The 12,439-nt window shown below is 62.7% G+C and overlaps 1 protein-coding gene across 1 annotated transcript in view; it reads right to left on the bottom strand.

Annotated features, from left to right (window-relative positions):
• Window positions 1–1,138: 1,138 nt before the first annotated feature.
• PTPRN2 (protein tyrosine phosphatase receptor type N2) overlaps window positions 1,139–12,439 on the bottom strand; it is a 612,016-nt gene continuing 600,715 nt past the window's right edge. The window contains exons 20-21 of the mRNA XM_045086284.1: window positions 8,617–8,690; window positions 1,139–2,663 (exon numbers count right to left, since the gene is read on the bottom strand). Coding sequence (XP_044942219.1) covers window positions 2,592–2,663; window positions 8,617–8,690 — 146 coding nt within the window. The 3' untranslated portion in view covers window positions 1,139–2,591. The remainder of the gene's footprint in view (window positions 2,664–8,616; window positions 8,691–12,439) is intronic.

The following is a 12,439-nucleotide window of genomic DNA, read 5'->3' as shown; positions in this document are numbered from 1 at the left end:
GGACCGGAGGGCATTACTGATGCCGGCGAACGCGGAAGACAGGCGTGGGGAGCCCTTGGCTCCGTGGCCCGGATGACGAGGAGGATGGGCTGCGGCACGACCGTGGACTGGCCGAGTGGGCGTCCTGGGATGGGCTCAGCGCGTCAGCGTGTGCACGGTCGCGGAGAGCCGGCTCTGGCCACCCTCCAGCACAGCGCCTCCCGGGGCCCCCCGTGCGGGGTCAGAGCCGGGGCTCAGAGCCGGCCCCCAGCCTCGTGCGGCTTGGCGTCCACACTCGCCCACGCGGATGGTGGCTTCCTTCTTGTCCTTTCTGAGCTGGCATGTGCCACGTGTTTCCAGCACATCTTGTCCAGCGTTCCTGTATTCACGGTGGGAGGGCACCTTTCCTTGGGGATAACCGTGGCCCTGGGGCCGGCCGGGGGTGATTCGGACGTGGGCTTATCATGAGGGGCCTCCCTTGTGACGAGCGCAGCGTGTGCGGGACCAGCGACCGCAGTGTCAGTGACTCACGGCACCGCCGCTAAAGCCCGGGCTGGGTTGGACCAGGAGGCCGACTCTGGAGGGGGCTCTGAGAGACAGATGTGACTGGGGTCCACCCCGTGAGGCTGGGCGGGCTGATCTCCCAAGAAGTGCACACCTACGCGTGGGGGACACTGAGGCCCTCAAGCCGACGGGACCTGATTCCATGACCGCTGACGCCACACACCGCCCATGCCGCTGCGGTCCCCGAGGCGGTGTGGGACCAGCCACAGTGCCCCACCCTGTGCTGCCCGTCCTTGTCGGGTGAGACTCCGGAGTGAGCGCGTCCTCTCGGGGCGGCCACTTGGATGTGCGGGGAGGGGCCGTTGGCCAGGAGGGGCGGGACCCTGAGGTCCAGGAAGGAAGGCTCACCGGCCACTGCCCCTGAGCTCACAGCCTGCAGGGGGGCATGGGAAGGGGGTGTGGGACACTGCACGGAGCACGGCCCCGGCTGGTCGCGGAGATCCTGCGACCTGTCCCTGGGATGCTCTAGCCTTGGCCCGCGGCTGACCCTGCTCAGGCAGACCTCTCGGACAGGCTCCACCTGCTCCCCGACCTCTAGGGGCAAAGGCCGGGCGGGGAAAGGTGTTCTGTCCTCCCCAGATAAAGACCGCTCGAATGTGAAATCAAAAGTTTAATCTGACACAACTAAATATATTCATATATCTCACACTGGAGGATTGTTTGAAACATCAGAAGTTAGAAATCACAAGTAGGTATATGCTTCCTATATTCAGATAAATTTGTTTCTATTCATTATTTCGATTCCAGACAGGGAGAGACAACTCTGGCAAACAGTCATGGGTCTATGAGAGCAGATGGCATGAGTGTCGCTTCAAGACGCAGACGGTGTTCTGGCCTCTTCCTCCCCAGCACAGGCCGCGGACGCTGCTGGGCCCCGGGAGGCAGACTCTGCTCAGGGCGGGAAGAATGTGTGGGGTCGGCAGGCGAGGAAGGCTACCGAGGGTGTCCCCGCGCCGAGTCCTATCACGAAAGCTGCAGCCGTCTGTCTGCCTTCTTAGAAGCCAGCATTCCAGCGACACGAGTTCCTCTCTCTCGGGGGGGGGGGGTGGCAAATTCAAATCGCCTCAAGACACTCAGGTCACACCCGTGTCTGACCCAGCCGACCCGGGCGAGGCCCAGAAAATGCTGCGGTTTCCACTCTTCTCCGTGCTGCGGGGACCTCACACCCAGTAAAGCCCGTCCCCCTGCATCTCCTTCTGCGAGCGGGGAGCCCAGGGGCTGCTCTCGACGCCGGCAGGGCCCAGGACATCCCCCGAGAGGGGAGCACAGGTGCCTGCGGGGCCCAGGGGGCTCCCCGGGGACCCCGGAGCTCGCGACCTGCCTGGCCGGCTCCCCCAGTTCCCGTCATCCCCAAGGGAAGAGTGGATTAGCAGGAGCTGCTTTGGCAACGTGCAGATCTGGATTCAAAGTTAAAAATGCGGCTCTAGACGGGTGGGCGATGTGAGGCCTCCCCCGGGGCGGCTGGCCTGGGGCTTGTGTGCCCAGAGATCCTGCCCTTTGGGGGGCAGGGGGTGGAGATGGGCTGTCAACAGTGCGGGGGCGGTGTCGCCTGCACCGGAGCAGAGGGGAGAGGCCGGGACCGTGTTGTCCTCGCTTCCCTGAAGCGGCAGCCGGTGAGGGTAACAGGAGCCGGGCCCTCCCGGCCATCCGCCCCCTCCAGACAAACGCCAAGTGTCCCTCCTGCGCTCGGCGGTCTTCACGCACTCCGCGTGCCGCCGGCTTTCTCTGCGACCTGCCCCCGCCCAGCTGGCCCATCCCTCCAAGCTGCAGCCACGAGCCAGCTCTGTGCGGGGAGACGTGGGTCATTGCTGCGACACTGCTGCGACACTGCGGGGAAGAGTGTGGGGCGGAAGTGACAGCAGATACGGTGACTGTCCCTGGGACCGGATGACCCCACACGTCTCCCCTTAGCATGATCTGGGTGAACACGAATGCACATTGGAGCCGGGGACCGTGCGGACGAGGGAGGGACACTGGAGACGCACAGCGGAGCGGCATCGCGATTCGCAGCAACGGTCACGGGTGTGGGCCGCTCCCAGCCTCGGGGGTCACTGCGGGAGGGCCCGGAGGATGGCGTTCACCTCCTCCGCCACAGCCGTCAGCGCAAACTCAAACTGCTCCTGGAGGGACGAGAAAGGGAGGCGGAGTGAGGGGCCGCGTTCCCTCGACGGCGGCCTTCCGCTCGCTGTTCTGCAGAAAAACGGTCCACGAAAGGAAAGAAAGGCCACCTATGTCCCTCGAAAGGAAGGGACGGACGGTTTGTACGATGAGACCCCGTGTTCATGGCGACTAGGGTTTCTCGCTCATCTTTGGTCACGGAGGGGCCCCCGCCCGGTCCCTTCTGATTGCTCAGGGACGGCAGAGTGCCCAGCCCCTGAGGCCCAGGGCAGACGCAGACCCTGGCCGCTCCGAGCTCCAGACCCCACGCCGGCTGTCGCGGGGCCGGCCACATGGCCTCCCCTGGGAAAGGCAGAGGTCGTGTCCTCGCCGTCATGGCCATCGACCTAGCGTCCGGCCGGCCCCGCCTGCTGCACCTGCCGGGAAGCCCCACCTCACCGCGGCTCGTCCAGCTGCAGACGTGGGTGAGCACACGCCTGCTCCCGGTCACAGGCACACGCGGGGGGGGGCACGCCGTCTCACACGCAGACCTGCCAAGACCAGGAGGCGGCAGCGAGGGCGGTGTCAGGCTGTTCTCTGGGGGGGGCTCGGCAGCCGGAAGCAAGCACCCTTCCCCGCGGCTCACAGGCCACCCCCCCGCATGCGTCACACGACGCGCCCGCCGCCGCACGGGAGACTCGCGGTCATCCCGGAGGTCACAGGGGTAGTAAGTGGCACAGGCGAGGCCTCCGGAGAGCTTCTGGTGAAGGAAAGCCCCGGGGAGGGTCTCAGTGCGCGAGAACTCAAGGGGAGGCGGCCACAGATCCAGAAATCACGGCTAACACTGACCGAATGCCGCTAAGTGGCAGACCGGCAGAACGGTGGGTGCTCCAGCGCTCGCTCTGCGACCGGACTGTCGCCGGGTGTTCTCTTCGCACTGGCGCCGAAGGACTGACCCGTGTGGACCCGCACGGTGACCTTGCTGGTGGGCACGCAGCCTCCTGACGCACATTTGGACGCTGCCGTCACAGGGGTGCCCCGTCGAGTTTGCCGCGGAGCAGCAGTGGCGTCAGGAGGCAGGCCCTGTGCACCCGGCGTCCCTCCTCACGCTCGAAGATCCCGGGGGAGTGGCCTCTGGCCGTCACTGGGGACAGGAAGCTGTCTGCTGTCACTGTCTCTCCGGGTAACAGCCTGTTCAGGGGGACACGTCTTCGGGAGGACGCAGTTTAGGACGCACAAACAGACACCAGACCATTTCTTCCCCAATCGCCAGCTTGAAATGTGCAAAGACGAACGGAGACTCTGGAACACTCACGTCCGGGATCATGTGCCTGCAACGGCTTCGGACACCCTGAAAACCCATCCCGGGACACAGCGTTGATGGGGAAGGCGGCAAGTTCACATTGGGAAGCCTCCGCGGCCGTCAGGAGAACCCGGTCAGGGTAACACGTGCTACAGGGTCCGTGACAAAAGCAGACAGCATATGTGACCCTGTGCCTCGACTGCCCTCATCAGACAGTCCACGTTGGCAGCATTGCAGCACGCGTGACACGTCTACATTCAGATCCTTACTGGGTGGTTCGGGCGGCCCCGGGAGCGGGAGGGCCTGCGGGACATGGTGGGGGCGGCGCAGCCCTGGGTCCCACCACAGGAGTCGCTCTGGGCACACCGGGAGCAGGAGGGGGGCTTCCTGGGACCAGGACCCTTGGCAGAGGCTGTGCGCTGCGCCCGGGGCCAGTCGGCGAGGACACGGGGCTCGTCAGCCACCCTGCACCTTCCTGGAGAAGCAGCCGCGACCCTCTGGTCTCCGGCCACTGGTGTGCACGGAGGGCACACCCGCATCTCAGCGGTGTCACCTCTGCTGAGAGGCCTGCGTCGGCCCCTCCGGAGCCCGGGAGCCGACAAGCTGGGCAGACCCAGCCTGTGACGCCCTTGTGCTGTGGAGACTGCAAGGGTCGGCGGAGGCGTTCGGGGCGGCTGCATGTGCGCGTGCTCATCTGTGGTGCGCATTCATCGTCACACTCGGATTCGTGCTTGCCATCCCTGTGGCTCACACGAGGGCTTGGAGGACACACACCATGGCCCCAGGACCGTCATCATTACTGATTCTGAAGGGGGTCACGGCGGATGCCTCCCGGGGCTGCCCCCTGCATGCAGCGCCCACGGCCCCCCCGCCGGGCAGCGCTTTCCTGCGTCTCCCCCAAGGTGGGGGCGGGGCGGGACGCGCTCTGTGCCCTCGGCTCAGCCGGTCCTCACAGCCCAGCCCTGGCTGCATCCTTGCCGTCTGATGTCAGAGCAGACAAGGGACCGGGTGCGTGCGTGTCTGTGTGCGTGTGTGTGTGTCTGTGTGCGCAGGTGCGCGTGTGCGTGTACACACGAGAGTGTATGTGCTCCTGTGTGTGCCTGTGTACACACGGGTACGAACGTGTGCTCCCTGTACACTGAGTGCACGCAGGTGTGCGTCACCACTGTGCACACGTGTGTATGTGCGCACACTTGCAGGCACGCAATGCTCGAGTGTACAGGTATGCACAAGCGCACACGTGTGCATGTGCACAGCCACGTGTGCGCAGACAGCATGCGTCCACAGGCATGCCGAAGCACGCACACGTGGGCGTCTGTGCACGGTCATGTGCGTGCAAGGCGGTTCACACACACCAGTGCACACATGCGTGCTCACAGGGGTGCCCACGTGTGCGTACGGGCACGTCCACGGTCATACGTGCTCACACACAGGTTCGCACATGCATGTGTGAGGGGGACAGAGACACAGCACCTGAGGGGAACCCTCTCCAGGTTCGCGCAGAGCAGGACGCGGTGGGGAGGCAGGGCTGTCACCCCCGGCCCTGAGCAAGGTCGGGGACGGGCTTGTGGAGCAGATCACGGACTGGGCGAAACCCGAATGCAGGGGCAGGCGGAGGTGTGGGCAGCCCACGTGTACCCCGCGCCCACCCACCCGGGGCCTAGCGACGTCAGTCCTTCCTGGGGACGCCGGGTCAGTCCGCTTTTCTTTTTGAAACTGAACGTCGGAGAGACAGTGTCATCAGAGAGCATTCAGGCCTCAGTGAAGGAGGTGCCACCTTCAGAGATGAGGGCATGGGAGAGGCTCTGTCCACAGCAGGCGTAGACGGGACATCGCCCGCCCCGGGACTGTGCTGTTTCCGCTGCATCCGCGACTGCATCTCCCTTCCTAGGAATGCGGGTCCTAGTGCACTCCTGACAAACGTGCGGTGAGGGGCTCGGGTCTCACGGGCTGTGACCCCGCTGCACAGGACGTGCCCACGGCCGACGCCAGCTCCGTGGCCAGTTCCTGTCCCGGGCTGACACGCGGCCTGCCTCTGGGCCCTGCTGGACTGAGGCTTTGTTTTCGGGTAGAGAAGCGGCTGTCCGGTTTTTTGAACATGAAGATAGAGTTGTGCAGTCAGGCTGTGCGCTGGGGCCGGGTGTCCGGTCACCATCACCGCTGGGGGACACCGGGTGTCCAGCCCTGGTGGCGAGGCGCCCGCCAGCCCCTGTTCCGTGTCTTCGGCTCCCTTGGCATAGTCCGACCACACGCGTTTGCGTGAACCGCCCACAGGCAACCTTCTCTTGGCTTCAACAGAAGAGTATTCACATTACACGACACTATTTTTTCCCACAGAAATTTCCCTTTTGTTAAATTGAACTTGAGGGGAAGCTCCGTCTCACGGAGTAGGGCTGGGCAAAGCTGTCATGAGTTAAGGCGGACGGAAGTCTGGGTGTGCCTATTGTCTTCACCTGAGGTTCCGGGAATCGCACGCACGGCACACTTCGAGACAACTCTTGAACGCCGACCCGAAGGAAGAGGGTCGAGTCCTGACGGGAAGCTACGTGAGGCCGATTCTCTGCTGCCTGTTTCATCGCCCTTTCCCACAAGGCCTGGGGGCCACCTCCTGGGCCTCAGGACCTGGTGCCACGAGGTCCATTCTGGCAAACAGGGCACAGACAAGAGGGCCGATGGGTTTTGGGGTGTACTAGGCACCGTCCCCACGGTTTTGCCCGATCCACTCTGGAGTGTTTTGGGCGTCCTTGATCCGTCTGGGGTGGAGGAAGCCTGCCCGGGAGGTGCCCAGGTGCAGAGCGCAGAGGGGGCCTCGAACTGATGATTTCCTGCAGGTCATCCGTGCGGCATCGAGATTCAGGCGAGAGAGAATCCATTTCTCGTTCCCGGTTATGAAGTGGCCTTGCTCACCAGGCCCCGGTTCTCAGCACCCCCCGCCACCCCCCACCCAGCCTCCTCCATGGCTGCTGGTGGCCTGGTGGGGCCAGACCTTCCAGGGACAGTGCGCCGACCCTCCCGAGCGGGCACTATGAGGCCACCGCCAAGTGGCAAGGGCTCGTGGGACGGACCTTTCCCGGGCACAAACCTGCAGGTACTTGTCACTGCTGATGTGACAGAGCACGGCAACAGAGACCCATGAACCACGCCAAGGCTCTCCCCCAGGACACTGCGCATTACCAAGGAGAGTAGCCTGGTGGACACCCTGAGTCGAGTGGCCAAAGCTCACCTCCTTCTGAGATGGTCCTGCCTGAGGGGCCCAGCTGGAACCCGTCACAGGGCAGACAGACGGAGTCACACCTGCCAGTTCCCTTTGGAGGACCTCTCCGGGCCACCGAGCTGTCCCACTAGGGGAGATGTGGGAGGTGGGGTGATGGAGTGCAGTGAGGGGTCCTGCTCCAGGGGGAGGTCGCCGGGGACACGGAGGAGCTGGACCAGGTCTGCACCCGAGTAAAGGGCTCAGACCGGCGCTGGTCCCTGGACATGGGGTTGCATAAGGTGCTAGCAGTGGGATCCTAGTGAGGGCACAGGAGAAGGATCTGGATTGTTTCTGCAGGGGTTTTGCAGGTCTGGAATAATTTCAAAATCTCAAATTAAAGAAAAGCTCCAGGAAAACAAAGTGTGTCATGACGGATGAAATCCTTTCACTTGAATCAACTGTGACGGTCAGGTCAGGCCGCGCATGGCCCCCAGTGGGACACGGTGAAGGGCAGGGTGCTTGGGGCAGACCCACTCCACACGAGTGCTTTTAACGACTGCGGTCCTCCTGGGCGTCAGGAAGTCCTTCCGCAAGGGCGTCCTTCGGTGCCCGTGGCCTCTGTGCAGGTGCTGGCGGCATCGGGGTTGGGACCACCTCGAGAAGGGCAACATTCTGCATTTCATGACCTCGGGACCATGACGGGACTGACGTGTGGGAGCGTCCATGCCCCTCGGACCCAGATACCTCCGAATGCTAAAGGAACATCACATCGAGCCCACTTCTAGCTCCGCTTAAGCCTACGCCAACCAGGCAGCTTGCGCTCACTCCGGTAGCGAGTGTGGCCGTTTCAGTCGGCAAATCAGGTATGGTGAGGTGCCGGGCGCCTGCGTCCAGCCCGGGGCCGCTCGATGGCCACGCAGCAGCGCTGTGGTTCTGAGGGCCGGAAACGGGGGAGTCTGGCAGGATGTTTGGTGAATCTAGAACATTCCCCTGCAAGGGTGCTGGGGTTATCACTGACCTTTTAAAGATTTATTTTAGGGAATGAGAGAGAGCAGACCGTGGGGACGGGCAGAGGGAGAGGGAGAATCCGGAGCAGAGCCCCACTGAGCGTGGAGCCCGACGGAGCGCGATCCCAGGACCCTGACGTCATGACTTGAGCGGAAACTAGGGGTCAGATGCTCAACTGCCTGGGCCCCCCAGGCGTCCACATCACGGAGCTCTTAGTATAAAAATGTGGTGCTCTCCCCCGTCCCCGAATCTGGTGGGGGAGGGCTCCAAAGCCTGGAGATCCCACCGTGTCTTTACGCTGCAACGCGGGTGGCCACCGGAACCGCGGGCCAGCCTCCGGGGAGGGGCCTCTGAGTCCCACCTGGGACCTGTGTGGGCGACGCTCGGTCCCCTTCTCCTCTCTCCTTGCTCAGAAACACCTGCAGGAAGACCCCCCCCCCGCCCCCCGTCCCCGAGGACTGGCCGACAGTACCTTCGTCTGGACCATGCCTGGTCTCTGGTCCCTCAGGTGCTCTAGGGTCGCGGCGATGTCGATCTCCTTGGCGCCTGCAACGACACACACAGGTGAGCTCAGACCTGGCGCCCGCGCCCGCTGTCCTCACCCGCACAGGCTCCCTTCCGGCCGGGGCCCCGTGACACTCGCTGCTCACGGGCCAGGCGGGCAGCCGCCACGGCCACATTCGTCTGGAAAGACGCGGCGTGCTGGTTTCTGCGGGTTCACGCGGGGGCGCGGGCTGGGGCTCGGCTGCCGGACGCCTGCTTGGTCCTCACCAGAGTCATCGCTGTCAGAGACGGCCTGACGCCCCGTGTGTGTGTGCGCGGCCTTAACAGAATGTTTCAGAAATAGAAGCATATAAGTTTTAATTTCAGTTGTGTAGGTTTTTAAAAAATGTCACGGAATGAGAAATTAGACTAAGAAACCCTTTCCGTCTTACATCGAAAGGTAGAGCTCCCGGTGAGGGTCTCAGACAGTAAGATAAGGTGGAGATGCCCTTGTGTGCGTCCGCGGCAGTTTCCCTGAGAGACCCCTCCCCACAGGCAGTGTCAGGCTCAGGGCAGGGGACCCCGGCTTACAGAAATACCATTTGGGTTTGAAACTTTGACCTTGTCCTTAATTCCACGTGAGTTCTTGTTTCCGTGTGTTAGTAGACAAGGAACGGCGCGGGGTCCACGCCCACAAGCGTCTCACAGTTAAGGTGCTGGGGCGCGTCGGCCACCGTGCAGATGCAAACTATGGGACCGGGAGAGCGCGGTCGCCTCCGAGGCAGAAGGAGCCAGACAAGGCATCATGTTCCAGGTGCCACCTCCGCTCGGCACCAGAGCACAGGGCGTGGGAGCCGCCACCCCACCCCGCACGGGAGACCGAGGCTCGTCCCGGTGAAACAGCCTGTCCCTGGTCACGCGGCCCGTGGCCGTGGTCGTCGTCAGCCCGCACCGGGCAGGGTGCACCAGGTCCTGACGGGCCCCTCTCTCTCTGCACAACCTACATGAGCACGTCGCTCCTCTCGGCACAGAACCAGAACCGCCAACTTGCACGTTTCAAAGGTAGTTTTTCAAGTTCTGGGGCTTATTTGGCCGGAACCCAAGCAGCCCGTGATGTTTCCCAAGCACAGCGGGTTGAGCCGGGCAGAGCGGGGGCGAGGTGGGCGCTGTGGCTGCCGCCCCTGCACCTCGCTCTCCCCGCCGGTCCTGGAGCAGACAGGATGGGGGCACTCAGCACGCCGGGGCCTGCAGCGGAAGTGCTGGCCTTACGGGAACTAGGCTGGCAGTCCTTCCAGACACGGGGCACTGTCCTTGCAGGAACGGGACACCCTGAGTTTCCCCAGGCGTTACATCAGGGCTTTCATAGCATGGAGAAGAAATCCCCCATTGGAACAGCCAGACGGTCCCCCAGGGTGCTCGGCAGCTGGGGTCGCTGAGAAACTCATCCAAGGAAAGGACAGGGGTCGAGTTCTGGACGTGCGTCTCCTCGGGTGTGACGAGGCCACAATAAATTTGTTTTAAGGGAACCCACGACCCTCTGTCCTGTCCTGTGGATCTGTGTGTCTATTTTTGTGCCGGTACCAGGCTGGCTTGGCGATCCCAGCTTTGTAACAAGAGCTCGAAGTCCAGATTGTGATGCCGTTGGCTTTGGTTTTCTTTTTCTTTTCTTCTTTTTTGAAAAATATTTTATTTATTTATTTGACAGAGAGAGAGAGAGAGAGAGCACAAGCAGGGGGAGGGGCAGAGGGAGACGCAGGCTTCCCGTTGAGAAGGGAGCTCGACACGGGCTTGATCCCAGGACCTGAGCCCAAGGCAGACGCTTAACTGACTGAGCCCCCAGGCGCCCCTGGTTTTCTTTTTCAAGGTTGCTTTGGGTGTTTGGAGCCTGTTGTGGTTCTGTACACATTTAAGGATTTGTCTAGTTCTGTGAATGATGCTGGTGGTATTTTGCTAGGGATTACATGAAACGTGTAGACGCTTTGGGTAGTGTAGACATTTTAACGATGTTTGTAAAAAACAGATGACCGCAGCGGCAGGGGGAGGAGAGGGAGAGAGGGAGCGGGACCGCAGGAGACGCCTGAAGACAGAGACCACAGCGGGGCTGCGGCTGGGCAGCGCGGGTGCGGGCAGGAAGGGGCACTTGGGGCGGGGGGTGAGCACTGGGCGTGTGAGTGACGAACCTCTGAATTCTACTCCAGAAACCAACACTGTGTGTTCACGAATCTTCAAGTACGAAAACTAAAGCTCAATGGATCAGAAACAGTGAGTAGAAATAAAGGGAACCGCCGGGTCTGAGAATCTGAAACAAACAGGAGTTTGCCTGCTGCTAAACGGGGAGTCGGACAAGAGAGGAGCCCAGCGGCCGGAGCGGGAGGCCACGGTGTGCGGCGCCCCCCGCGGCGGCCACGGCCTGAGGATCTGCTGCCTCGTCTTCCCAGGGTAGGCCGGGCCCTCGGGGCCCCCGTGCGAGTTACGGGGATAAGCGCCCAGAAACGCTTTAAGACACCGGCCTCAGGGGGTCAAAGGCTCCTCGCACAGGGAGCGAGGGGCAGAGGGATTCGTCCCACACACGCGCGGCGCTGCTCTCCAGTGGGCGAGGGCGGCCGCAAAGGTGCCTGCGGGACTGTGCTCCCCGCGCCTGCCGCCCGGTGCCGGGAGCTCATGGCGCTGCCCTGCCCCAGTCTGAGGCTCATGCTCGGGTGTGGTCTCAGCGGGCACGGAGCGCCAAGGGTCTGACACGGGGCGACACGACGTGGCCACGATTCACAGCCCTGACAGCGCACTAGGCGCTCGCAGCTTCCAGAGAATTCACCTGCTCGGTTCTGGCCACGCTGGCGGCCAGCCGGGCCACGGCGACTTCCTCCCACGACCGCGAGGCCCAGATTCGGGAGCATCAGGTGTCGGGCAGAGCCTGGTGCAACGGAGAGGAGCCCCAGACCTTCCGGAAGGAAAGCCACGGCTTCACGTGGGGTCTGGACTTAGGGAGAACCCTTTCTTTCTAAGGCCGTTCGGGACACACACTTCGAGTCCTTGAAGCTGCTTAACACCTCTTCCAGCAGCTCTTTATTCCGAGGGGCTGCTCTGTATGCTGGGACCGTACGGAGGCCGTCCCTGCTGGAGGCCACGGCCCGGGCTGGGGACACATGTAGCACTCCCTCGTGGGCGGCTGTCCGCAGGTCGAGGGACGATGGCCGCTGTCCCAAGTCGGCAGGATCCTTGGATAAAACCCTACAAGGAACCTCTCTTGTTTTATCACTTGCTGATGTCCCTCTGGACCACTGTCTGGGGAGCAGGAGAGCAGGAGGGAGGGTGATCAGGGGGTCCCTAAACAAGGCGTTTAAGGCACCAGCAGAGCCAGCAAGAACCCCGCTTTTCCTGCAGCCAGTCGGACACGTGAGGAGGTCAAACCGACACTGAAAAACCTCCAGACCAAAATTCGGGGAACTGATGGGTTGACGAAGTGAAGTCTGTTGTGGGGTGCGGGTGGCTAATGTCCCCTTGCTTGGCAGGACTGCGGCAGTAAGTTATTTGCAGGGACACCTGGGTGGCTCAGTCAGTTAATTGTCTTCGGCTTGGGGAGCGATCCTGGGGTCCTGGGATGGAGTCCCACGTGGGGCGCCTGCTTCTCTCTCTGCACCTCCCCTCCGCCCATGCTCGCTCTCTCTCTCTCTCAAATAAAAACCTTAGAAAAGAGAAGTTACTTGCAGTGAGTGCGGAGAGAGACGTCCACGGAACTCAGTCTGTGGTCCGTCGTGTGCGCTGGGGTCACCTGGGAAGGGCGGTGGGAGAAGGCGCTGCCCGGCGCTCAGTGC

This window comes from Mustela putorius, unplaced genomic scaffold, assembly GCF_011764305.1.
Source record: "Mustela putorius furo isolate JIRA1106 unplaced genomic scaffold, ASM1176430v1.1 tig00000929_pilon_pilon_pilon, whole genome shotgun sequence".
Taxonomy (NCBI): Eukaryota; Metazoa; Chordata; class Mammalia; order Carnivora; family Mustelidae; genus Mustela; species Mustela putorius.
This window is presented reverse-complemented; position numbering and strand designations above follow the sequence as displayed.